This window comes from Ambystoma mexicanum, chromosome 14 (genome assembly GCF_040938575.1).
Source record: "Ambystoma mexicanum isolate Mex_15411 chromosome 14, UKY_AmexF1_1, whole genome shotgun sequence".
In the NCBI taxonomy this organism is placed as follows: domain Eukaryota; kingdom Metazoa; phylum Chordata; class Amphibia; order Caudata; family Ambystomatidae; genus Ambystoma; species Ambystoma mexicanum.
Window position 1 is genome coordinate 216,407,924 of NC_090940.1, and position 23,314 is coordinate 216,431,237.

At 45.0% G+C, this 23,314-nt stretch overlaps 1 protein-coding gene across 1 annotated transcript in view; it reads right to left on the reverse strand.

Annotated features, from left to right (window-relative positions):
- SOS2 (SOS Ras/Rho guanine nucleotide exchange factor 2) overlaps positions 1 to 23,314 on the reverse strand; it is a 1,344,468-nt gene that overhangs the window by 374,359 nt on the left and 946,795 nt on the right. Inside the window, exon 15 of the mRNA XM_069638977.1 lies at positions 1,967 to 2,086. Within this exon, the coding sequence (XP_069495078.1) occupies positions 1,967 to 2,086 (120 nt within the window). The remainder of the gene's footprint in view (positions 1 to 1,966; positions 2,087 to 23,314) is intronic.

Consider the following 23,314-nt stretch of genomic DNA (forward strand, 5'->3'; position numbering starts at 1 on the left):
CCTCTGCACCACCGGTCTAGGAGCCTCACTCCGCCCTTAGCGCCGTTAGGACTCCACTGCCCTTCACCACCACAGTACTTCTAGGGGGTGCTTCTGTCTGCTGCCTCTGCCCCCACCCAACAGCACCCAAGGCCGTCCTCCAAACGGTCTCCCCTGGACCTGAGGTACACCTACAGGGCCAGGCCACACTTGCAATGCCGTCCACTGGACTGAGGAAAGTGGGCTGTTTTGGGGTGGGAGGCAGTCAATAACAGGGTGTCAGTGCTTCGATGGCTGTGCGAAGCTCCCCTAAACCCGGTGACCAGCTTGCTGTCCTTCTCAATTCGCTGGAGGGGGTGCACCACTGTTATGTCCCTGGCCGTTGGGCCCTTTCGCTTCTGGAGTTGCCTGCTGCCAGAGGACTGCCTTCCCTACTGTTATCCTCCCGGCAGCCTCCTATGCAGCTCCTCGCCCTGGCTTTTTCCACTTGCTGCACCTTCAGCACCGCCACCTCCAACTAGGGCTGTACCGAACTTCGGCTTCGAGTCACTATTCTGCCGAAGTTTGGCTGAAATACAGCTATCCGGCTTCAGCAGAATAGTTTCTGCGTAGTGACTCGAAGCCGAAGTCCACTTTCTATGATTAGCTGCCTTCTCCGTGTTTGGGAGATGACAGCCAATCATAGAAAGTTTTAGAGTGTTCAGGCTGCAGAAGCCAAATAAGCTGTTTGCTTATTGGCTTCTGCAGCCGGACCACAGAGGAAACAGCCTCAGAACGTGTTGAAATAGGAAGCGAGGGAAGGGAAGGGAACAGTTCTTCCTTTCCCTCGCTTCCTATGCCAACGGACAGGCTCCAGCAGATGCAAAATTCACTCACGGCCAGTGGCACCCTCAGAGATTTTCCCCCCTCCTGGGGTGCTCCCTCTCCTCACTCTCTGCAGTGCCCACGGTACCGATAATTCTTCCTTCACTCGGTCTGTGGCAGCTCCAATCACTCTTAGACCTCATAACTGCTGCTGCCTGGACTACCCAATGTCCCGCCTCCAGTCCTCGTCCCAGGTCGGGTTTTCCACGACACCCGGGGATCCCGGCATGCTCTACTGTCACTGCCTCTCTCCGAATGCAGTCCTTTTCGGCACAACCTGCCCCCAGGCAGTCTCTGGCCTGAACCACACTATCTCCGTTCGCTCCTCTCCACACGGTCTGGGCCGGGAGCTCAGACTGCCCGGTACCGTGTCGGGGGTCAGCTCTTGCTGCTTGCTCTTCACAGCTGTGAGCCACCTTCCTTGCTGGTGGCCTCCGGTGTTAGGCTGCTCTGGGGGGCCTCTCCCCCTGCCGTCCGGTACTGAGCCGCTGCGCCCGCCAGCACTCCTACACTCCCCGCCGAGCCTGTGGCTGTGTTTGCAGCATGGGCCTCTGGTACGGGATAGCGCCTCACCCGTTAACGGGAATATCGCTGATCCACTGTGGCATCGTCTCGGTCACTCCACTTCAGATGCTTGAGAGATTCTTCTTCCCAGGGCTCTAAGCACACGCAACTCTGCCAAAACTGCACAAATCTCCAAGGCGGGGGACGGAGCTCTGCGCTCAGGCAGCCATGTTGCCTGCGCCCCCTGGTGTCCTCACCACATTTACCTTTTGAACCATATAGAAAGGAAAAATGTCAATGACAAGTTCAAAATTCTGCAGCAGGGCTCAACATTGCACCTGTGGAAAATAAGAAATGGAATGCTTTGTGTATGTGTAGCAGCTTTCATACTGAAATGTTTAGCCTTGCTTTACAGCATTAGCAGCTACGTTTAGAAAATATCTTCATGAAACATATTTATTACCATCATTAGCACATTATAACAATAAGAAAGTCTCTAGAAAACTGGAATTTAACCAACACTTTTTTTGCAAAATGAAGTTCGGCAACAATTCATATACAAGTCAAAAAACGATATATTGTAAATGAGCAATAAGACGGACAAACAGGTCTCACTTACTTTTCGAACCAGAGAGTAAGATTAGTTGTGTGCCGGATCATTTTTAACAAGTTTGGTGAATTCATTTCCTTGTGTTCTTTAGTCCACACACTCCCAACAAGTTCAGATGGTTGTACAGCCCTGATTAAGAAGAAAAGCAGCATGATCAGCCCAGCTGTCACATTTTACAAATATTTACTGACTAATCTGTCCAATTATTTTTTTTGTTGGTCTGGATGCTTTGTATCTAAATGTGTATATCTTTTCATTGTACATTGTTTTTCCTTTTTTTGCGAACACCACAAACTGAATTTCGTACTGATGCTTTTTGGTACCCATTTATTAAGATGAGTTTTGAAGCACAGATTACTAGCCTTCAAAATTAATTTCCACACTCCCACCAGTATCAACATGTTCATATTTGATAGTGCTCTACATGGTATGCAAAAATATATGAATGGGTCACAGAGCAGTGCTCACGTGGGTGGTCGCAGTGGCAACTCTGGCAGCGTCTGCCATGTGTTTCTGTGGCGATGCTCAGAGGATATCCAACATGGTGCCTGAAACGTGCATTAGCATTCTAGCGTCAGACGTCAATGTGGAACATTTGACGTGTTGTCCAGGAAGAAGGAGATGGCGAGGACTACTAATATGCTATCGGATCCAGTGAACAGCGCATTGTGACTTTCATAGCTTGGTGCTTCGTGAGTACTCGTTATTCTTGTTCCATATGCAGCGCGATTGCGGGTGTGGCCGACTGTGTTAAAACCTTCTATCTCGATCTCCTGCATCTATCTCAGTGCTCCTAACCTCCTGCAAACGGTATCCTCTTCTGCCATTTTCCCGATCTTACCTCTGCAATTTCTGAGCATGACACTGCTGAAACACCACGCACTGCATCGGAGTGGGCTCGTCTTCTGAGGATGCACAAATCAGAAAAGTACTATTGAACCACCGATCTGGACCAGGGTTTTCTTCCCCAAAGGGGTTCCCTGCTGCTGTTTCTAGAGAGTGAATGGTTGCAGGGAGATCTTTACAATCTACAACCTGATACAACTTCTACAATCAGGTTAGTGTTTTAATTTTTGGCACAGAGTCTTACAGATTCAACATGTTAAGCAGTTTTCTGAAGCAGTGCATTTTTAATCTTGAACAGTAACATGGCATTTGAATAGACAAAAGCTAATGCTGAGTACCGCTCATGTGACTGCAACAGTACAAACATGCTAGTTTCACATACTGTGCCTGCAGATCAATGAATGTCCCCTCATTCGGCGAGTTTAATAGTGTTAAAATACATTGGTGACAACCTTTGCATGCTCAGTATTTTCAGCACACCGACGTCAACCTTAAGTTTGATAGCATTTCATAATGACATTAAACTTGTTTCAGCCTCATCTGGAATCTACTTACGCATATTATGAACCATACAGTTGCCAGCCTCACTTTGTTTTCTTTTAACATTGTGTACTAATGAGTATTGGGACAAGAGGTTAGACCTGAAAAGTGAACACTTCTATCCTTGTTATCAATAGGTGTATGCCTGGGTTGCTGCTCAGTAATCTTCATTAGATCTCAACCTGCTCTTCTGTGTCAGTGATTACTATTGGGATTTGGCCACAATTGTTCGACAGACATGTCAAAAGCTTTTTGTGTAAATAAAAAGCTGGTTTAATATGCTGAAAACGCATTTCTCTATTGCATACACATAGGCCACTACCTGGCAAAATTCCTGCCCAGTATTAGTAGAAGCTGACCTATGAAGTCTGATCTGGGAGGGACGCAACAACCGCAATGAGTAGCCGATTAAAGTGTAATGAAGATCACTTGTAAATAATTCAGGCATTACTTCCTCGTTGCTCTTCTTTGTCCTCATCCTGCCTTTTAAAAATGAGAAAGCAACAAGATAACAGAACTTTCACTGATCAAAAGATGGATCATACAAAGTCACAGGAAAACAACAAATCAGAATTACTAGCCAACTAAACAAAACCTTTGTATGTATAAAAAAACAACAGTAAATGTAGGTCAAAGTGAAATCAACAGCAACAGCCTCGTAGAAAGCCCAACACTGGATGCCCTCCAAAAAAAAGAAAAACATGCATGTTCACCCATGTGAAGGGAATTCTGAGAGATTAAACTAGATGGACACAGCCATAATGCTGCAAGACAAATATATAAGATGAAGGTCACCTTCAACTCTTCTAAAAAGCAGAAACGTGTTGATGGAGAGAGAATGGACCCCTGAAGGGAGCACTACCATGCCTTTGCAGATTGTCTCAAAAAGGCAAGGCTCAATTATGTGCCTAGTGAGAAATAATAATACTCCAATCTCCTGCTGACCAGTCCAAAATGAACCGTCTGATTTATAAAAAGTTACAGAACTAAAGAGATAAACCCTGAACACCAAGGTCAACTGTGTGGGGGTGGAATGATGATCAAAGAGGGCAGGACCACCCCTCCTGTTGATCTGCAAAACCCAAATAATCATGATCTTGGGAACAAAGAAAGGGCAAGTCTAGAAATTGTGGCCTTTGAACAAAACTGAAGAAGAAGGGAGAGCAGAGCATAGCTCATGGTTTACCCAATCTGACCAGATGGAAAATATGAATAAAATCCACTTTTGGCAACAACAAATAACATATAGATTTCAAAGGGTAGAACAGGCAGACCTTTCAGAACAAAGGGAATATCTCATGTTGGAATGACAGAATGTAAAGGGAAGAAAACGAGAATTAAATACAACCCTCTAAAGCTTTGACCTGTGAAATAAAAGTATAGGAACAGTGAAAATTAAAAATAAAAAGTATGGGAGCACCGCTCCCGCCCACTTCAACCTCTGGCTAGCACCCTAGAATGATTGTGCCACAATATTTTTCGCTTTTCTTTGGCCATCTTGTCCTTTGGCGGCCTGGGTTCGAGTCCCAGCCAAACTCCACCACTGGACCACACGAGTCCCTGGCAAGAAAAGTATGGCACACAGCTTTGTGAAACAAACTGAACAACTCATGTCCCTTTGAAAGGGACCTGTGCGGTCTACTTCTTTTAGCCATGTAACAGAAATCCCAGTGCTGTGATTGCTGTTTCATAGCTAAAGGAACTAGACTACACAAGTCCTTTCAAAGGGACTGGTGTGTGTTGGGAGTTTTACAAAAGTCCACTTTATGTAGAACTTGAGAAGCTGGGACACAGGGCTCCAACTCTTAGTATAGGGCTGAACCACATATGTTTTGTTGGTAGCAATGGCTGAGCAACCAGGCTTATCCTAGGAGGGAGGAAGGGCTGTAGGCAGTACAAAGAACTGGTGTATTTACATAAGCCAAAGTAACACTAACAGTTATATAAAAAATATAATGGTTTATTTTAAATATACACGAAGGTAAAACTGATTCCATAACACACAATAAGCTTTAGAACGCATGCAATCTTTACAGTAAGTACATCCCTTTGGAAATACTTTGAGAATGGCAGTATGCAATTCAAAGGTAAGTAAAACCGTTTTTTCATTTCTGTTTCAGGTGATAAGAGATGAAACAAAACCAACGTAAAGCAGGAAAATACTTTAAATCATTTCACAGGGGTCTTACACTTTAGAAGTCCATCCCTACCTCTAGTTTTGAGTCTCAGAGTCAGATTGGAGGGCCAAACAATCAAGGAACAAGCTGTAGAAAGTTCAACATTTTCCAGAGGAAGTATTGAGTAAAAGTTAAGTATAGGGACTTTGGAGAAGGCTCCCTTTAGGTACTTGGATGTAAGGCCTGGTCGAACATGTATGGGCATACTCCGAAACACACGACACAGCACTCCAGCAACACAGGAGCAGCAAAGCAACTCTAGATAATAAGTTCTACCAAGTGGATGCAGCAGCAGCAGACCTGGTCACTGGATTCTTGGTCAGGCAGACAAAAGAAGGGACACTGGAATGGATTTCGCAGCAGCAGTCGAGTGAAGAGGCTTCAGACAAAGGATTTGTCCGGGTTCTGTGATATTAGCGCCCTTTTCAAGACACCAGTGAAAAATGATTTAACGCGCGAACGATTCGTCTTGCTTCCTCCGTCCAGCACTCTGGTGAGGGGACATCAAGGAGTGGAACTTGCCTCTGGAGGTCCGGAAGGAGTCGACCAATGTGTCGGGAGGAGTCGGAAGGAGGTACACTGCATAGTGTCCACAGGTCCCAGGGTATTGGCGGTTTGCAGCCTGTGAAGGTCACAGCTCATCGTGGGATGACTCGAAATGCAGGTCGTCTTCAAACTGATTGTTCCCCCACAGTATAAGGGAGAGAAACAAGTTACTTACCACCTGTAACGCTCTTTTGACTGGATGTTCCTCTCATGTATTCCTTACCTTTGATAAATCCACTTCAAACTTGCTGGCCTCGGAAAAATCTTTTCAGTAGAGGGCGCTGCGTGTCGACGTCCCTTGAGTCGGTGTCCCTCGAAGGCCTCCGTATCAGAGTCGACGTCACCATAGGTATAAATAGTCTTGCGTAGCGTCCGTTGCTCAGTTCCGTTTTGAGGTGCTGTGTTTGTCCAGTATGAGATGGTTAGTACTCTTAAGGGAGCGTAGGCTGCAACTACAAGGGAAGTTTTACTGCGGGGAAGGATGGGAGGGGCAATAAGGAATACGTGGGAGGAACATCCAGTCGAAAAGAACATTACAGTTGTTAAGTAACTTGTTCTTCTAATGGATTGTGTCCTCCCACGTATTCCTTATCTTTGATAGACTCCCAAAGCAGGAATGAAAATTGGAGGTGGGAGTAAAATTAATACGGTTTAAGTGTGCACAGAGTGCAATACAGCTTTCCCAAATTTAGTCTCCTGGCTAGAGGAGGAATCTAGACTGTAGAATTTGGCGAAGGTATGTGCAGACGACCACGTGGCAGCCACACAGATGTCTTTTATTGGAACTCCTTTCGCTGACGAGGCAGCGATATCCTTGGTTGAATGAGCCCTGAGGTGTTGAGGAAGGTCTTTCTCTGCCAATTTATAGCACTCTATGATAGTTAGAATTATCCATCTTGAGATGGTCTGCTTTGTGATGGCTAAGCCTAGTTTATGTCCTGCATGCCGCACAAACAACTGGTCTGCTTGCCTAATTCAGCACCAAGTCTGCTGATAAAAACTCAAAGTATGCTTTGGATCCAGCCTGTGAAATCTCTCTTCCTCTTTCCCTGGATGAGGAGGAGGGTAAAATGAAGGCAAGGTTATATTTTGTGTGATATGGAATTCTGAGACAACCTTTGGGAGGAAATTAGGCTTCACTTCCTCCTGATGAAAGTTCTGTATAAATGACATTTTGGAACTGAAACATATCGAGACTAGTGTTAGGCAGAAACCTGTGCAGTTCCCTTAGGGACCACTGCAAAATGTTTAAGACTACAGGTGTTAGCAGTAAACCCAATTGGTAGCAGTCTGTACCACCCAGATTTACCTGGTAGCTGTGGCTGAGCGGTCAGACTTCTCTCAAGAAGAGTTAGGCAGTATATAGAGTATACACAATAGGGCTAAAAATACAGTAGCACAAGCAAACACTGACCAGAGCTTTGGTATAAAAGTATATAATTATTTATTTAAAAACACACTTGTAAAAATACACTGACACTAATATGTCAAGCAAGTTCAAACACAGTCACTAGAAATATATACACCTTCCCAATTAATTATTTGACAAGTCTAGGTTAGTACACCACTTATTTAGCAAAACAGAGGTGAGCGGGTAACCATAGATGGCACTCGAATAATGATTAAAAGAGGGAGAGAAAAGGCAGAAATAGGAAAACACACAATACCAACACTTTTAAAGAGCCACAGCAAGTCAAGAAAGGCAGGGTCTACAGTAGAGCAAAAAGTTCATAGGCCAGGCCCACTCTTGGAGAGAGAAAGGCGGAATGTGCCCAAGATCACACAGCTGAAGTACACTTTAAAAGTCTTTGCAGATAGTTCAAAAAGGAGTTCGATCAGTTCAGAAAGGTAATGTTAACGGGTCCGAGGTCACCCCAGGATAGAGAGTCAAGGATTTACGGGACACCTTGAACAGTCTGTTGCAAGGGAGACCAGGTGGGACACAGTACCTGAAATGGCGAGAAAGCTCCAGCGGGGACAGCTGTTCCTGGCAGCGGGTGCAAGTGGGTGCTTCGTCCAGGGGAAGAGAAGATCTCGATGTGGAGGAAAGCTGGAGGTCGTTGCACTGCCAGGGAAAAAACCAGCCGCAGAGTTTCCCGGTTAAAAGGTACTACCCTTTTATTTGCGGTAGTGGTGAAGCGTGGCTATCCGGCCGCCGGAGTGCTTGGCACGGGCGATTCGACCACGAGACGATCCAGGAAGGCGAAAAAGGCGAACTGGTTAACCCCACCAGCTCAAAGGAAGAAGACTCTCCAGGAAGAAGATCTTCTCTGTCGTTGGGAAGTGGCGAGTTCGGTTCAGCAGGGCTCCCCCGATGGTGTCGTTGTTGCAGGCCAGCTCAGCTTCTCCCTCTTCGCATTCTTTAGGTCCTGTGGCGACTTCTGAAGTTCCAGTCCCCAAAGCCCTGCTTTTATGCAGAAAACCCCCATTCATCAGTCCTAGCTGTCACTGAAACATGCTAAGTGGCGAGCTGGAACCCTTTTGCAATGGCGCAGGTGGGCTAAAAAACAGTGGTGTGGAAGGTTGCCCAGAGCAAGGCCAGTGGTATTGATTCATTCGAAACCTTCCACCCATCACTTTTGTGCTTACTGTTTGTCTCACTATGTGAGGGAGGGTATGCCCAGACATGGGTGCCTTGCTCACTGCGCCATAGGGAACCAAGCTGCACCTCACTGAGGAGGCCCAACAAGGCCGAAACATGTGTGGGGTTGCTTGTGTTTCCATGCAGACGGGACCTGGCCTAGCAGTTCGGGCTGGGCTGCTACCATTGGTGGCAGTACCTGACTGATTTGCATATGGCTGGACCCTTTTTGCAATGGCGCAGACAGGCTAAAAAACAGTGGTGTGGAAGGTTTCCCAGAGCAACGCCAGTGGAATAGATTCATTCGAAACCTTCCACCCATCACTTTTGTGCTTACGAGCCGGGCGGCTCACCACTGGGCCAATCACACAAGAGTGCAACTTGAGTTGCCGAGGCAACTCATTCCATGGTGCCTATTCCCCCTCCCACACATCCTGTAGACCCAGACAGCATGGCACCACTTTTGGAGGCTTCTGTGCAGAAGCCCGCCAAAAGTGGAACAAAGGGCTCGACTTGGGTTGGAGTTACAGAGGCGAACACAAACGCCATTTTAAGTCCTGGCAAAAAGACCCAACCGGGGAATAAATATTAAATAAATAACCCGGCAGTATCTTTAACATTGCACCAAAAAGTGGTGCGTTTAAAATGAATGGGAAAATCCCATAAGAAATATTCTGGTGGAATATTTCACGTGGTAACCACTGCCATCAGCCAGAAACTCAACAAGGGGGGACTGGACAGTGCCCCCTTGAAAAACAGACCCACGGGCAATCGAATTACCCCTACCAGTACTTTCACAATATGATGGTTTGTACTGGTTCTGTTCACAATTTAAGACTAGTAAAGTCAATGGTGACTTTACATGCCCTGGGAGACAGTAGTCAGTCCCAGGGTATGGAGTCTATGTTTGGGGGCCACTATGACACCTCTGCGTTACTGCACTGAGGGTGCTGTGTAACACACTTACCAAAAACACATGAAGCCCTATGGAGTAAAAGACCACATAGCCCATAAAACACATTACAAAGTCAAAGGACATTCTCAAATCATGCCTAAGAGTGGGAGAAAGAGAGTCGAGAAAAAAATAAACCCCAAAAATCCAGCAAAGCTGCTGGGGGACTCACTAGGTTTGGGAAATTAGCCTATACAGAGAATTCTTCCTAACAACTAGATGTCTCTCTATAACGACAGAGCCATAATAATAATATCAATTGTAAAGATACTAATGACTGCAATTAATGATTTATCATTTCCTGCCTTTTTTCTACGCTCCAATTGAAGGTTAGCCATTTAATGGCTATATGTCACGAAAATTCTTCTTGATGACATATGTTTTGAACTGATGTTTAATAATGTAATACTTGTTTTATGAATGTCCTAATAAGACATGCATTACTTACCGTAATAGCATTTCTGATGATTGTATCTGCTTAGATTCACATGCTGTCCATATGGTCCGACATCCAGTGGTAACCGCGGAGTATTGCATCTTGTCTTTCGGGGACCGAAAGGGGACGTCGGCATAGGCGTGTCTGTAACACTATCCCTATCATGACGTGTGTAGTACAATTAAAATAATTGGAATAATTGGAGCTTTGAAGTCCTTCCCCATTTCTTGTCCTCACAGACTGTGAAGAATCTGATGTAGCCGTCACCGACTCCCCAGGGAAAGTCTTACCCTATGTAGCCAGCAGAAGCTACCTGACGCCAACCCATGGGGTGGCTATCTGTGGAGGACTACATGGGGAGAAACCAACCTCTGGAGAGCAGTTGCGGTTTACCATGGAAAACACATATTAAAACCCTCCTTGAAGAGAGTGATAATAATGCTCTATGTCCACCTAAAACCTGTATGGCAAACTGTGCAATACAAGATATTGAAAGCCATGGACGACTGCATATTGATCCACATAGGTCCACTGGGACGAGGAAGAAAGTAAGAGTAATGCAGAGTAACAGCAGCAGGAAGCATTCAATGCAGTCTAGTCCTTTTGATCCTATGACCTGTGTCGGGAACTTTAAAACTCGGATGTAACAAGGAAAAGGGTGAAACTGCTTTCCCAATGCGATTCAGGAAACAGAAGGGTCGTGGCGTGCAGAGGAGCAGGGGAGTAGTTGAGAGGACGCTGGCGAGAGAAGCTCGAGACAGGCAGGGCCATGGTTGCAAGATACAGAGCAGACGAGGCTCTGCCGTTAAAATCAGATCAGTGAGAGAACCGGAGAGCACAGGAGACGCCGAGCAGAAGAGAAGGAAGACCGCTGCATTGCAACCTGCGGAAGCCGCCCAAGCAGCCAGAAACTACCAATGAGCCCAAGCAAGTGACAGGCAATACCGGGGTACTTCACTGAATACACCGGCAGGCAAATGAAGCGAGAGAACTCCATGTGGAGAATGGGGGCAAAGAAGCAGGAGCATTTAAGCCAGCATTGAGAATATGGAAAGTGAAACACTGGGGAAAACAGGAAACCCTGAATAGGGAAAACAGATAACTGAAAAACGAGAGGGTGTTTCACTGCTTAGACCCCAGGGGATCCCTTACTCAGGTGGCCAAGGCATGGCCATTACCTTTGGATCTAGACCCTAGGGGTGGACAAGTGCGGGAATTTCACCTGGGCCAGGGGTCCTCTGGGAGTGCGGGAAGAACGTATGATGGCGAGACATGGTATCCCCTTTCCTAATAACCCTGTCCCATCCTATTTCATAGGATAGTCCAACTTCCCAGATTCCCCCCCCCCTCCCTTTTTATACACAAACACTGAGCCGAGGAATGTATGAGACTGAAAGGAGTACCACCTATGCAATACATTGGACCTGCCCCACTAATAATATCAGGCAGGGTCAGGCACTTGATCTTAATGATAAACACCTGGTACCTATTAGCTGTCCCCACATGGTTAAAAGGTGGAACACTGAGACGCACTCTGAGCAAGGCAATGCACGAGAAGGCTTTTATTCTACAAAAAGAAGTTATGTAACAAAGTGCCTGTATAACTGGGTATCCAATCAGACAGTTTTACAATACCGCTTTGTGTTTTCATTTACAAAAATACAATGCATGAGAAGGAGCAGTTCTTCCAGGGCAACGGTGAACTGGGCGGAGCAGCGTGACAGACCGAGGGACGAAACCAAGGTACGGAGGAACCTTGGACAACTCAGCGAGAGATTGTTACCTCTGAAGGGTTGACCAAGGAGGAGAAGCCTCTTTTGTGTCTCACGGATACCAGCCACCCTCCTGGGTGAATGGCAGAGTTGGGGAGGTGCAGCATCAGCCTTCACTTCAGGATCAAAGCAACGAAATACGAAAATGAATTAACACAGCCGGTGAGTTGATGAAAACAATGAAAGTCCAGTCTGTGTTAAATGAAACTTGGTGGCAACAGTATCCGACAAATAAAGGTTGCGCGTGTGCTGATAAGACATGAGAGAAAGCAAAGCATTGTAAAGAAGAACGAGTTACTTTCTTACCTGGTAAAGTTCTTTCGATCCTCCTCCATATCCTGGTAAGGAAGAGGAGAGGCTCCATAGGTTGGATCCTAGGAGAGCTTTGAGTTTCTATCTCTCACGGATGTCCCGGGTCAGAGTGGACGATCAGCTCTTTATTGGTTACGCTGGAAGGCGTTTAAGCCAGGCTGTTTTTAAGCAGACCATGTCTAGATGGATCATTTTGACGATCTCTGAATGTTATCGTTTCGCGGAGAAGGCTCCTCCTGTAGGTTTACAGGCCCATTCTACTAGGCGTATGGCTGCCTCCACTACACTACAGAGGGGTGTTCCGATTCGCAATATTTGCGAAGCGGCCACAAGGGCCTCTGTTCGTACTTTTGTGAAACATTATTCCCTGGACTCTATCCATGGGCAAGATTTGGCCTTTGGCAAGGCAGTCCTCTATTCTGCAATTTGATTGGGCATTTTAAATTTTCTAAATTCTTTTCCCACCTCCTTATATTGGTACTGTTTTGGGAGTCTGTCAAAGATGCAGAATACGTCGGAGGACACAATCCCCTCGAAGGACAAATTACTTTCTTACCTGGTAATGTTCTTTCGATGGGATGTTCCTCCGACATATCCCACATCGTACCCTCCCTACCTGCCCCGCTACAGAATTTCTTTTGCGATTGCAGCTTCTGTTTCCGCAAGGCTTTCTGTGGTAAGGCTGGCAGAAGATTGGTGCCACACGTTCTGGGGGAAAAAACTACAACTGAGGCTACACGCGTCGTGCGTCCTACATATAACATCTGGTGACATCGGAGGAGGTCCTTGAGGGAGCGTATCGACGTCATCCACGCAGGACGCCTATGCCGAAAAAGTTTTCCAAAGCAGCACAGCTGTGGTAATCATTGTCAAAGATGTGGAATACGTCGGAGGACACAATCCCCTCGAACTGTAAATTAAAGAAATAAAGTAACAGACTGGACAGACGAAAGAAGATTGACCAATCGAAAATCTCTGTGAAATGACTGATGCCGTAGAAGTGCCAGGAAGAGAAAGAAACTGAGATGCAAGATTTGAACTGTTAGGCTTGATCCCGAGAGAGGGAAACCTGGATTTGAGAGATCTCTTTTAACTGTGAAATAAGAACTGTGCTCGAAACCTACATTTACTACGAGGCCTTGGTGTAGAATAGAAAAAGTGATGTTTGAGGAAAGAAAGTCGAAGTGGTCATGCCGAGGTAAGTGCAAAAGCCTTGCAGTTTCAAAATTCTTCAACAGTGGAAGGAAAGTGAAAGGGGGCTTAAGCCCAAAGGAGGGAAGCCTATGAAGGTGTGATTGAAGTTTGGGGAAGTAACCCCTCACAAATTGTGATTGAAAGGTTTGAGCCCGGCAGAGGGAAACCTATACTGAACTGCGGTAACTAGAAGGAAACAAAATTTTGTTGAACTGCATTACAAGCTAAAAGGTGACCTGGGCTGGAGTGAGAGAAACCTGAGCGATCCAGCAGATATAGTGACTTTTCTTGGAAGGCCAAGTGGGCTTTGGTCCACGAAACGAACAACATCCTTGTGTCCGAAGCCAGAGTGTGTCACAAGGTCCAAGTGTGCCACCTTACCCCGTGCTACAAAATGTGGGGAAGGGAGTTTACTCAGCCATATTGACATTTCTTTTGAACACTGATTTTCCTTTGTGCATTACACATTCCCTTTACACATTTATTGTATTAGAAAGAGGGCAGGCATTAGGTTCATTAGTATAGGCCATTTTATTTTGACTAAGGACTGACTAGGACAGTATTTTCTTTTTGTTTGATGGTCGAGAATACTCCCATCTTAGTTATAGGGCAAGATAGGAGTTTGACAATGCATTTTAAACCATCAATAAAGGTTTTGAAACTTGCAGCTCTTGTGTCAGTGTCTACTTGTGATGATATGCCTCCCTCACAGAACCCACACAAGCATTGACCACAGCCAACAGGAAGAGGGCAAGAACCCAACTTTTGCAGAAGGGAAAAGTGTATGGAGCCTGGCAAAGTTCTGGCAGGAGAGTATACCAGGCACTTGAAGAATTTAAGTTTATAAGATATAACCCAAATGAATATGAATACAACCTGGCTGGAGAGTATACCATGTGGCTTGTTTTGGGGAATTGTGAACATCTGAAATGCTTAAATAAAACCTGGCAGGAGAGTGCACCAGGTAGACTGTTTTGAAAGACATTACAACTGTATATGTTTCAATCATTCCGTCATGAAAGGAGAAGCAATCTCTTAAACCTCTGAAGTCTGCAAACAAGAGAGAGGAAGTTTGGTTCTTTCAGAGAGAAGGTGCAACCTCTTGGTGTTGTGTGCCAAATAAACAGATGCATTGAAACTTGTGGTTGTCAAGAGAGGAGAAGCTATTTCTTGACGCTGTGAGCCTTGAGAACAAGAGCAAAAGATATTCCTTTATTTTTGGGCAACATTGGTAAACCAGAAGAAGGAAATGAAAACCTGTTGAAATCTTGAGACTGTTATAAATTAACTGGAATTATAGGGGAAGGGAACCCCTTTTATATCCTTGTTGAACATTGGTTATTTCCTTTTTGCACCATTTTGGAACTGTAAGTTGAACTTGCAAAGAACAGTTGCAAGGAGGAAGACAAAAGAACAATTACCCTTCCACGTTATGATTTAGAACGTGAGGGTCAGCTTAGGTTTTGGACACAGGACAGAGGACTTTTACTTTTGGACATCCTGACTTGGGCACCAGTTATTTTGGTTGAGGCAGTGAAACCCCTCAAAGCTATAGGGAAAATTTGCTTTTTCTCCAAACCCTTTTTCTAAAATCCAAGTTTTTTACAATCAGCGAAATATGTCTCAGTGTCAGACTCTTACTCATGACCCATTATAAGACACTGGAGCCTTGGAGGGATTGACAAAGGGATCCTGCTGAAGACAAAAGTCAAACCAGGACATCCCACAACCTGCATGGCAGAAGAAGGACCCGGAAAGGACAAGCCATCATGAATTGGTGAAAAAAGAACACAATTTTCGATGAAGGGTGACTCTTATGTGCCCTATCGCGGCTGAGTTCAGCCTCGGAACAGAAATTGCATAAAGGTAGGTAGGATAAAACCACTGCCATCAGCCATTCAGATCAGCTTGTCACTGTAACCAAAAAGTTACAGGAGCAGTGAGAAAGGGGATACAGTGTTACCCCCTCACCACTCCACATAAGGTGGGGTGTGCATATCTCACAACAGAGAAAAGACAAGGATACAAATATCACCCATAACAGAAAATAAAGAGGGAAGTCCAAAGGGCTCTCAGTAACACTGCACAGAGATTACTGTGTGCTGCCAAAGTCAAAGAGAGATGCCATAGAACTTGGAGGAAAACATAACTCTGTGAAAAAGGTCTAGAAATAAATACAAAGGTATCCCAAGTGTAGGGTAAAAGATTGAGTGTGGAAAAAGGTTCCCACTCAGGGGAACAGACAAAACATCCAGAGGTCCAGCAAAAAGTGCTGGGGGACAAACATGTGGAGGAGATTGTGCATAAAAATGAAAATCTACCTAACGGTGTGGTCCTGCAGTGAAGGGGGTAGCCCCTTCAGCCATATGACCCGAGTTTGAGGCCCAGTATGTTTCTTTCTGGTGCATCAAATATTGTTCTTAAAACAAAATTTGATGCACCAGAAAAAGACAGGCTGGGATTCGAACCCAGGTCGCATGGCTGAAATGGCTATCCCTTCACCACTGGACCACACGGGTCCCTTTCAAAGAGCAAGGCAAACACGCTCTGTTTAACCAAATACACAGGGCATGTTTGCCTTGTTCACATGTAAGCGCAGTCCTATGAATGCTTTCCAAATACAGCAAACAAACCTTTTTCAGCAGAATGACATTTTGTGGAAAAGGGCTTGTTTGCTGTATGAGGATAGAATTCATAGGATTGACTGCCCTGTGTGTGTGTTTTCATTTTCTGCCCTAAAAGCAGTAACACGTGTGATCTCCCTGGAAGGGGTTTGTGCTTGATTATTGCCTCCAAAGCAAAGAATTAGCTTACACCTACTGTGGATACAAAATAGATGCCTACAAGGTATTAATAAAGCAGGAATTTAGAGCAGATTTGCTGCTCACTACATTGGAAAACATTTTTGTATGATTGTATATATTATTTTTATAATGGCCAACATTTTTAAACAATGGCATTCTGAGAAAAACTTCTTTAACATCTCCCATTGTTTAATTTTGAAGAGAAGGAATTACGAGATCTTTATCGGCAATGTTCAGGTCATTGTTAAAGGAACCATTGTTAAACCCGAATGGCCATACAAACCTTCAGTCGTTATGGCACAGCATAGTCAGTCTGTTGTAAAATAAACTACAGCTAAACCCGGACTGACCCAGCAAACTTTGACCCAATATCAGTGTAGCGATTTACCAGGGTGGGGTCCAAAGTTTAAATCCATTCGCCCATACCTTTTAATCTGCATCTTAGCACCCCTGGCTATTTTTGAAACAAAAAAAGCTCCACTTTGACAATGAACAGGGTGACTTCATAAAATCTTCCCCCCAGGGTTGATTTTAGAAATCCATGTTAACAAAGATATAGGTAGTTAAGACCATAAGTGGGATCGTGGGTTGCAGTACATTGCTCTTTAAATTGGCAACATCACCTAGAACAGGTTAATACTAAGGCTGCAACACAGATGAAAGCGCTAACACGCTTTCATAAAGAGCATCGCAGATATAGTTTTGTAGAATAATTTAGCGTGTTTTGGAGTGCAGTGCCACTGCATGGGATCACATTATTGCTGTAAGGTGGTACAGCAAGCCATGTGTTGCCAGGGTAACATATGGACAGGTATAGGAAGACAGGCTATCTATGTTAAAAGAACACCACATTTTTTCTCACCTGAAATGCCTCAATTACAGGAGAAACATTAGATAATTAACTTGATTAATAAATACTAACACGATTTTAACTCCTTAACATAATGTGTTCGCCATGTGCAAAATGAGGCAGGCTGAGATTCATTTTAAACGTGTTCAGATTTTTTTTTTCTCTCCCTTTGCTCTGTTCACGGTCTTTGCAGGAAGCAAAATTCGAGTAGCAGGAAATCAGTTAGATACAGTTGCTTACTGTAAAAGTGAGCCATTGTTGAGGAAGGAGGGTAGACTATTGTGTATTTTGATGGTGACACGACACCGTAGGGGCTGTAACAGATGTTTCTTGAAGCAGCTCGTGGAGAAGGAGAGGGAGAAGACATTTTGTGGAGTTGCAGTGAGGTCGCCTTCGTTCTGCTGCTGTGAGGAGCTGGACCACTGACCTTCAGAGACTAGGGTTTCCTAGTCACTTGGCACCGGCTTGAGAACTGCATGTTCTCGCTGGGTGCTTTAAAGAAAGAAAAAGAAAAGAGCCCTGGGTCACTGCTCAAAGACGACAAGCCAGGAGACTTTGCGTGCTGAAAAGCTACAAATAACTGGTAAATATACAAATGGAGTGAGATTGTTGTGACTACCGGACAAATGATCTACTATTAGACAGGCAGTGTAGCGATAGGGAATTCTCCTGTGTTTAAATGCCACTTTATTAATGTTGCCATCTAATTGACTGTTCTTTTTATTGTTGCAAAGGGAAAATAAAATGCCTTGTATTTTTGCACTTGTTTCGCTTCTGTTTATTCTAGAAAAGACTGCCTCGCAAAGCTGGTAATGTATTATTTTGAAATGAAACGGTTATAAATCACAGACTGTGTAAAGGTTTCTTTTTGCTTCTGTCTTTCTTTGGTGCATTTAGCCCATATCACATAATAAAAGGGGTGGTTATTAGGTAATATATATGCCAAACTTCCTATGCAGATGAAGTAATCTTATGAGCAATTATAAATAGCTGGGTGCGTGTTTCCACTCAGGGTATGTATGTGTGTGTGGCTTCTGAGTGGAATATAATGCAATAGTCTGCTGAGCGTATATGAATAAGCAGAGAGAGGCCTATGGAAACATAGTCTCACTAATGTAAATAAATTAGTGATAATACCACATGTTATTGTGAATACTCCATGGAAACATAGTCTCACTAATATAAATAAATTAGTGATAATACCACATGTTATTGTGAATACTCCATGGAAACATAGCCTCACTAATGTAAATAAATTAGTGATAACAGCCATAGGCGGCACTCCAGGTGAAAATTGTGGTATCCATAAAATGTAGGCCCAAGGTCTCTCTAGTGATCACACGAACAGACCAAGCAAGAAGAAGGGGGTTTTGTATATTGGGGAACACAAGTAGAACAGTAAATCATGCTCATCACTATACCACAACAAAATGTATACCAACCAAATGTATCTGTGTACTGAAATAATGCATAGCCACTATACCATTATAATACCAAACCCAATCTAAATGCAAGTAGTGATTATTGCTAAATTATTTTTGTTTTTGGCGGTAAGAAAATACTGCTGGGCCCTAAATCTACACAAAATACCCCACAGTTTGCTGCCATTAATCGAGGGCTATAAGCTAAAAATGTTTCCAACTATATTGCACAGTGCAGAATTGTTGGATTTTAGTTGCGGTAGTACATGTAAGGTAAATGTTGAAAGGATGCTGTTAGCCACCCACAAAGCACACCTGTGAATTCTATTTTCGGATTGAGGCTTGATTTCATCAACATCCCATGCCAAGAGACAAGCAGTATACATATACCTTAAGATCATGCAGCCACACTGAGAAAGCCATCAAGGAAGAGTTCAAATGACCACAGGCAGGAGATTGTCAATCTATTAAATTAGCAGAGGACAGTGAAGGCCACGCTGAAGGAATTCACTGTTCCACATTTTGGAGGCGAGGGTGCATGCCTTTTTAGAGGCAAAATTAGTGATAAAATAAGTAAAGCAGACCATAACTTGCACGGTAGAAATCTTAGAAAGCCAACTCAGTGATACATAAACTACATGCACTGAAATCTAGCTGTTATCGAGGCTAAGTTGAAAGCTTACCTTTTCCTCAAAAACATACGATCTATGCCTCAGATTGAACTTACTGCCCTCATACAGAACAAAAGGAGCATGCAGGGCCTGCTATAAAGTGCAGATTTAGTACTGATCTAGCACACAGCTACATGTTGTCCTATCCAAAAATGTAAAAACAAGCGCAAGAAATTGTTAGGCTTAAAAATGTAAAAACAAGCGCAAGAAATTGTTTGGCTTGTGCTGCATTAGCAAAATTAATGTGGAGGCTTTAAGGATGGAAATTATGAGTTCACCAGTCATGACTGGCATTTTAAATTGTTAGAAACTCTGGGCATATGTTAGGTTATTAGGCATTTGTATACCGTCTTTTTTACAGTTGGTATGATCTCAAAGCGCTGTGGGTTGAACGCCATCGGGACCGTAGTCCAGTTCAGTGGAGAGAGTGGGGTATTAGATAGTGCATGGTTACACTCAGTATGTGGGCAGCCAGTACGGTTTACGTGATGTGTAGCTGCATTCTAATCCTGGGTGTGGTGCGGTGGTTGTACGAAATCAGTAGAATGTGTGCAGCAAGGCCGAACTGACCTCGGAATCTGCATTCTGGCACTGGCTGAGCTTGTGTATAAGATTATGTGTGCAGCTGGGCTGATTTGTCATGGGGTATAGCTGCGTTCTAAAGACTTGAGGTATTCATGGAGGTGTATAGGTATGTGTGCAGCTACGCGAATTGATTGAGGGGTATAGCTACATTATATTGTTTGTTGGTGTAGAGGAGAGAATGAGCATGTTGTTATGTGTGAGTGTCTGTGCGGATTGGAGGTAGACCCCTGTTCCTGATCACCTTCAAGAGCCTGACGTGTGACCGTATCTATTTTAGAGGTTTGGATACTTAATTCTCCGAGACATTTTCAGTCTAGTGTGGTTAGTATATAAATTACCAGGCTGGAGCGTGAATCTCCCTGCTTGGCAGTGTCATCAGTATGGAGTTGTCCGATTCCAAAACTTTACTGGGCCAAGCGATTGCAGGTCTATGGCCGTCCCTGTGTCTCGTTGGGTCTGCAATTGTTTATTGGATGACATCTTCTCACTGTGCAGCTGCATCCAGTTCTGTTCCATCAGATTTATGAGTACATTCTAGATTCAATAACTGGTGCTCAGTGAACCCGGAGGTCAAACATCAGCGTCTATGGTTATCCCTTTCTCTTTCTCTTGTTGAGTCTGCAATTGCTTATTGGATGACACCTTCTCAGTGTGCAGTTACTTCCAGTTCAGTTCTATCGGACTTGCGAGTACATCCTAAACATGACTGGTACTCGGTGAACCCAAAGGTCCAGCAACAGACCAGGCCATGTTTATTGTGGTGTGTAACAGTGTTACGTGCAGCAGAGGTTAGAGTGTTTCTGGTCTGGTGAGTGGTTTGAGTACTGATAGCAGGTGACAGCACATCAATGTCACTTGCAGGAGCTCGCCTTGCCAAATTCCTTGCCTGATTTAGGAACGTATTTCCTTGAAGGCCGAATAACGACACTCCATTTCTAATACTGGAGTATAAGCGAGAGTGGGCCAATTTTTCCGGTTCCCGGGTTTTTTGTTTACAACGAGCAGATGGTTAATCCCATCATAGTTTATGGTATGAAAGGAGGCACTCCCAGACAACACTGTTCCTATGGCAGACCAACCCCTCATGCCACTAGAACCCACATCCCACAACTGCGCTCCCAGACGGCCTCACAAAACAAATATGGGCCTCTCCAGCCAAATATCAACAAGCCTTGGCACACCGCCCCGTGCTTGGGCAACGAGGCGCATACTATCCACAAGAACACCTCAACCGCGTCACCTCAACCACCGCTACAAACACCAACCCCACCTTGGCACCTATCATCAACTACCATTCCACGCTAAGAACGGACAAACAACCAACCACCACAACCAAGCCCAAGCCTTCACCCACTAAAGTCCCCTCCAAGGCCAACCAAGCCTTTCCCAAAACCACCAAGAACCCCACAACACCTACACTCCTAGGCACACTAGTCAATGCTAGATCTATCCTAGCACACCCTTTGGGCATTTCCAACCTCATTATATTCTAAATTAGATTTGCTAGCAATCACGGAAACCTGGCTGCATGCCTCATCAGGCTCCAGCCTCATCCCTAGCAGTGCCTCCCGACTACACAATCTTTCAGAATGATAGATCAGGCACCAGAGGGTGGGGTGGTGCTGATTGCAAGAAATGTGTTTCTAATCCGCAAATTTACCACTGTGACCCGCACCTCAAGCAAACTCCTCACAGTGAAATTTACCATCTCCAACCAAGCTAAAATACCACCATTCACATGGTCCACCTACCTCCAGATTCACTGACTACCTTTGAAGCAGATATCACCCAACTCCTCGTTTCCAATGCCAAACTGACTTCTATGGCCATTCCAATAGGTAACCTCAACCTGGGCTTCCAGGATGCTACAGACCCGGATGCCCTATCCGGGTCCGTAGCATCCTGAAGTCAGTGCTGTGGAAGCCCTAGCTTCTCACAACACATCTCAGATGCCACTCACACAAAAGGCTGCATATTAGACTGGCTCATTGATTTGAACTTTAAAGTCTTAACAAACTCACCATGCCTATGGTCTGACCACAATGTCATAACATTCACCCTACCCACAAGCAGCACATCACCATCCACTCACATGCTCCTACCACCAGCACTATCTAGAAACATCTGCAACATCTCCCCCGCTATCATTCTGGCCTTGCTAACTACGCTTATGGACAGACAACCCTCCTCCACCGATCCCGACGTCCTCGCTGACATATACAAAACAGCCATCACAATAGCCATTGACTCTGTGGCCCCGCTAGTCCAACGCAAAGCCCCTGCACATTGCAAAACCTTGTTCTCTGCTGACCGCAAAGCCCTCTGCGTTAACGAGCAGCCGAAATACTATGGAAAAACCACCCCTCAGCTCCCAACAAAGCCAATTTTACTTCAATCGAAGATCCTACAAACAAGTTATACTCCTTGCTAAAAGCTCCACATACAATTCCAAAATCACAGAAGCTAACTCAAACACACGATAACTCTTTGATATCCTAAGAGCTGGAATCCCCAGTATCGACAACGGTACCAAAGAGAGTGCTTGGTGCCCTCCTAGAAAAAAATCACTACCATCCAGCAAAAAATTTAACTCAAGTACGACACCCTGAACTGCTGCACTCCCAACCACACAGGGCGAAAGCTGCTAGGCACAACCACCCGCTATTAAGCTTCAAGCCAGTCTCCACTTCCAAAGTCATTCATATTATCAAAGGACTCAACTCCCTAAATGCAAAGGAGATGTCTGCTCCGCCACCGTTATCAAAGACCGCGCCAAAATGCTGGCCCCCCTCCCTATCCGCTCTTAACAACCTTTGACCCAGCCATTCCCACCAACTACCACCCCATCACCACAGTGCCTTTCCTTCTAAAAATTCTGGATGGCGCAGCATACCTCCAGATTCATCCTCACCCAGAATCCAACAACCTCCTAGGCATACGACAATCTGGGTTCAGACCAGGCCACAACACTGAGTCCGTGCTACTAGACTTGAAGAATCAAATGGACAAACTGAAGGATGCAGGGAAGGCAGCACAGCTACTTCTTCTTGACCTCTCGGCCACCTTTGATCTGGTCGACCATCACATTCTATGCCAACACCTCAGCTCTGCATCGCACTTCTCAACAGAATCTATCTCCTGGATCTCCTCCTTTCTCTCCACCCGATCCATGAGTGCTCTCCCCCACGGCACAGCCCCTCCAGCAACCTGCTGAGTCCCCCAAGGCTCATGTGTATCTCTCACCTTGTATAACATCTTCACAAAGCCCCTCTTTGATCTCCTAGACTCCGAAGGCATCTCATATTTATTTATTTATTGGCTATTTATAAGGCGCCTATACAACTGAACAGTGTTTCAAGGCGCCACAGGGCAAAAGGGTAGAGAACAAGGGAGAAAATAAAACAATAACAATGACAATGAATAGATAATAAAACTAGCAGTGGTCCTACTAGGCCTTCTGACATTTGGAACGTGCACGTGCAGTGAAAAGAGGGCAGGGGGGAAAAAGTGCTGGAAGGGTCCCTGGAGAGCGGTGGGAAATGAAAGAGGTGCTGTGGGGAGGCAACAGGTAAGTGCAAGGGCAGAAGGATGATCCAAGATGGCAGATGCCTACCGTCTGGCAGTCAGGTGTGGGTCCAGCTGGCAGTGCAGGAGATGGTGCTGGTGGCGA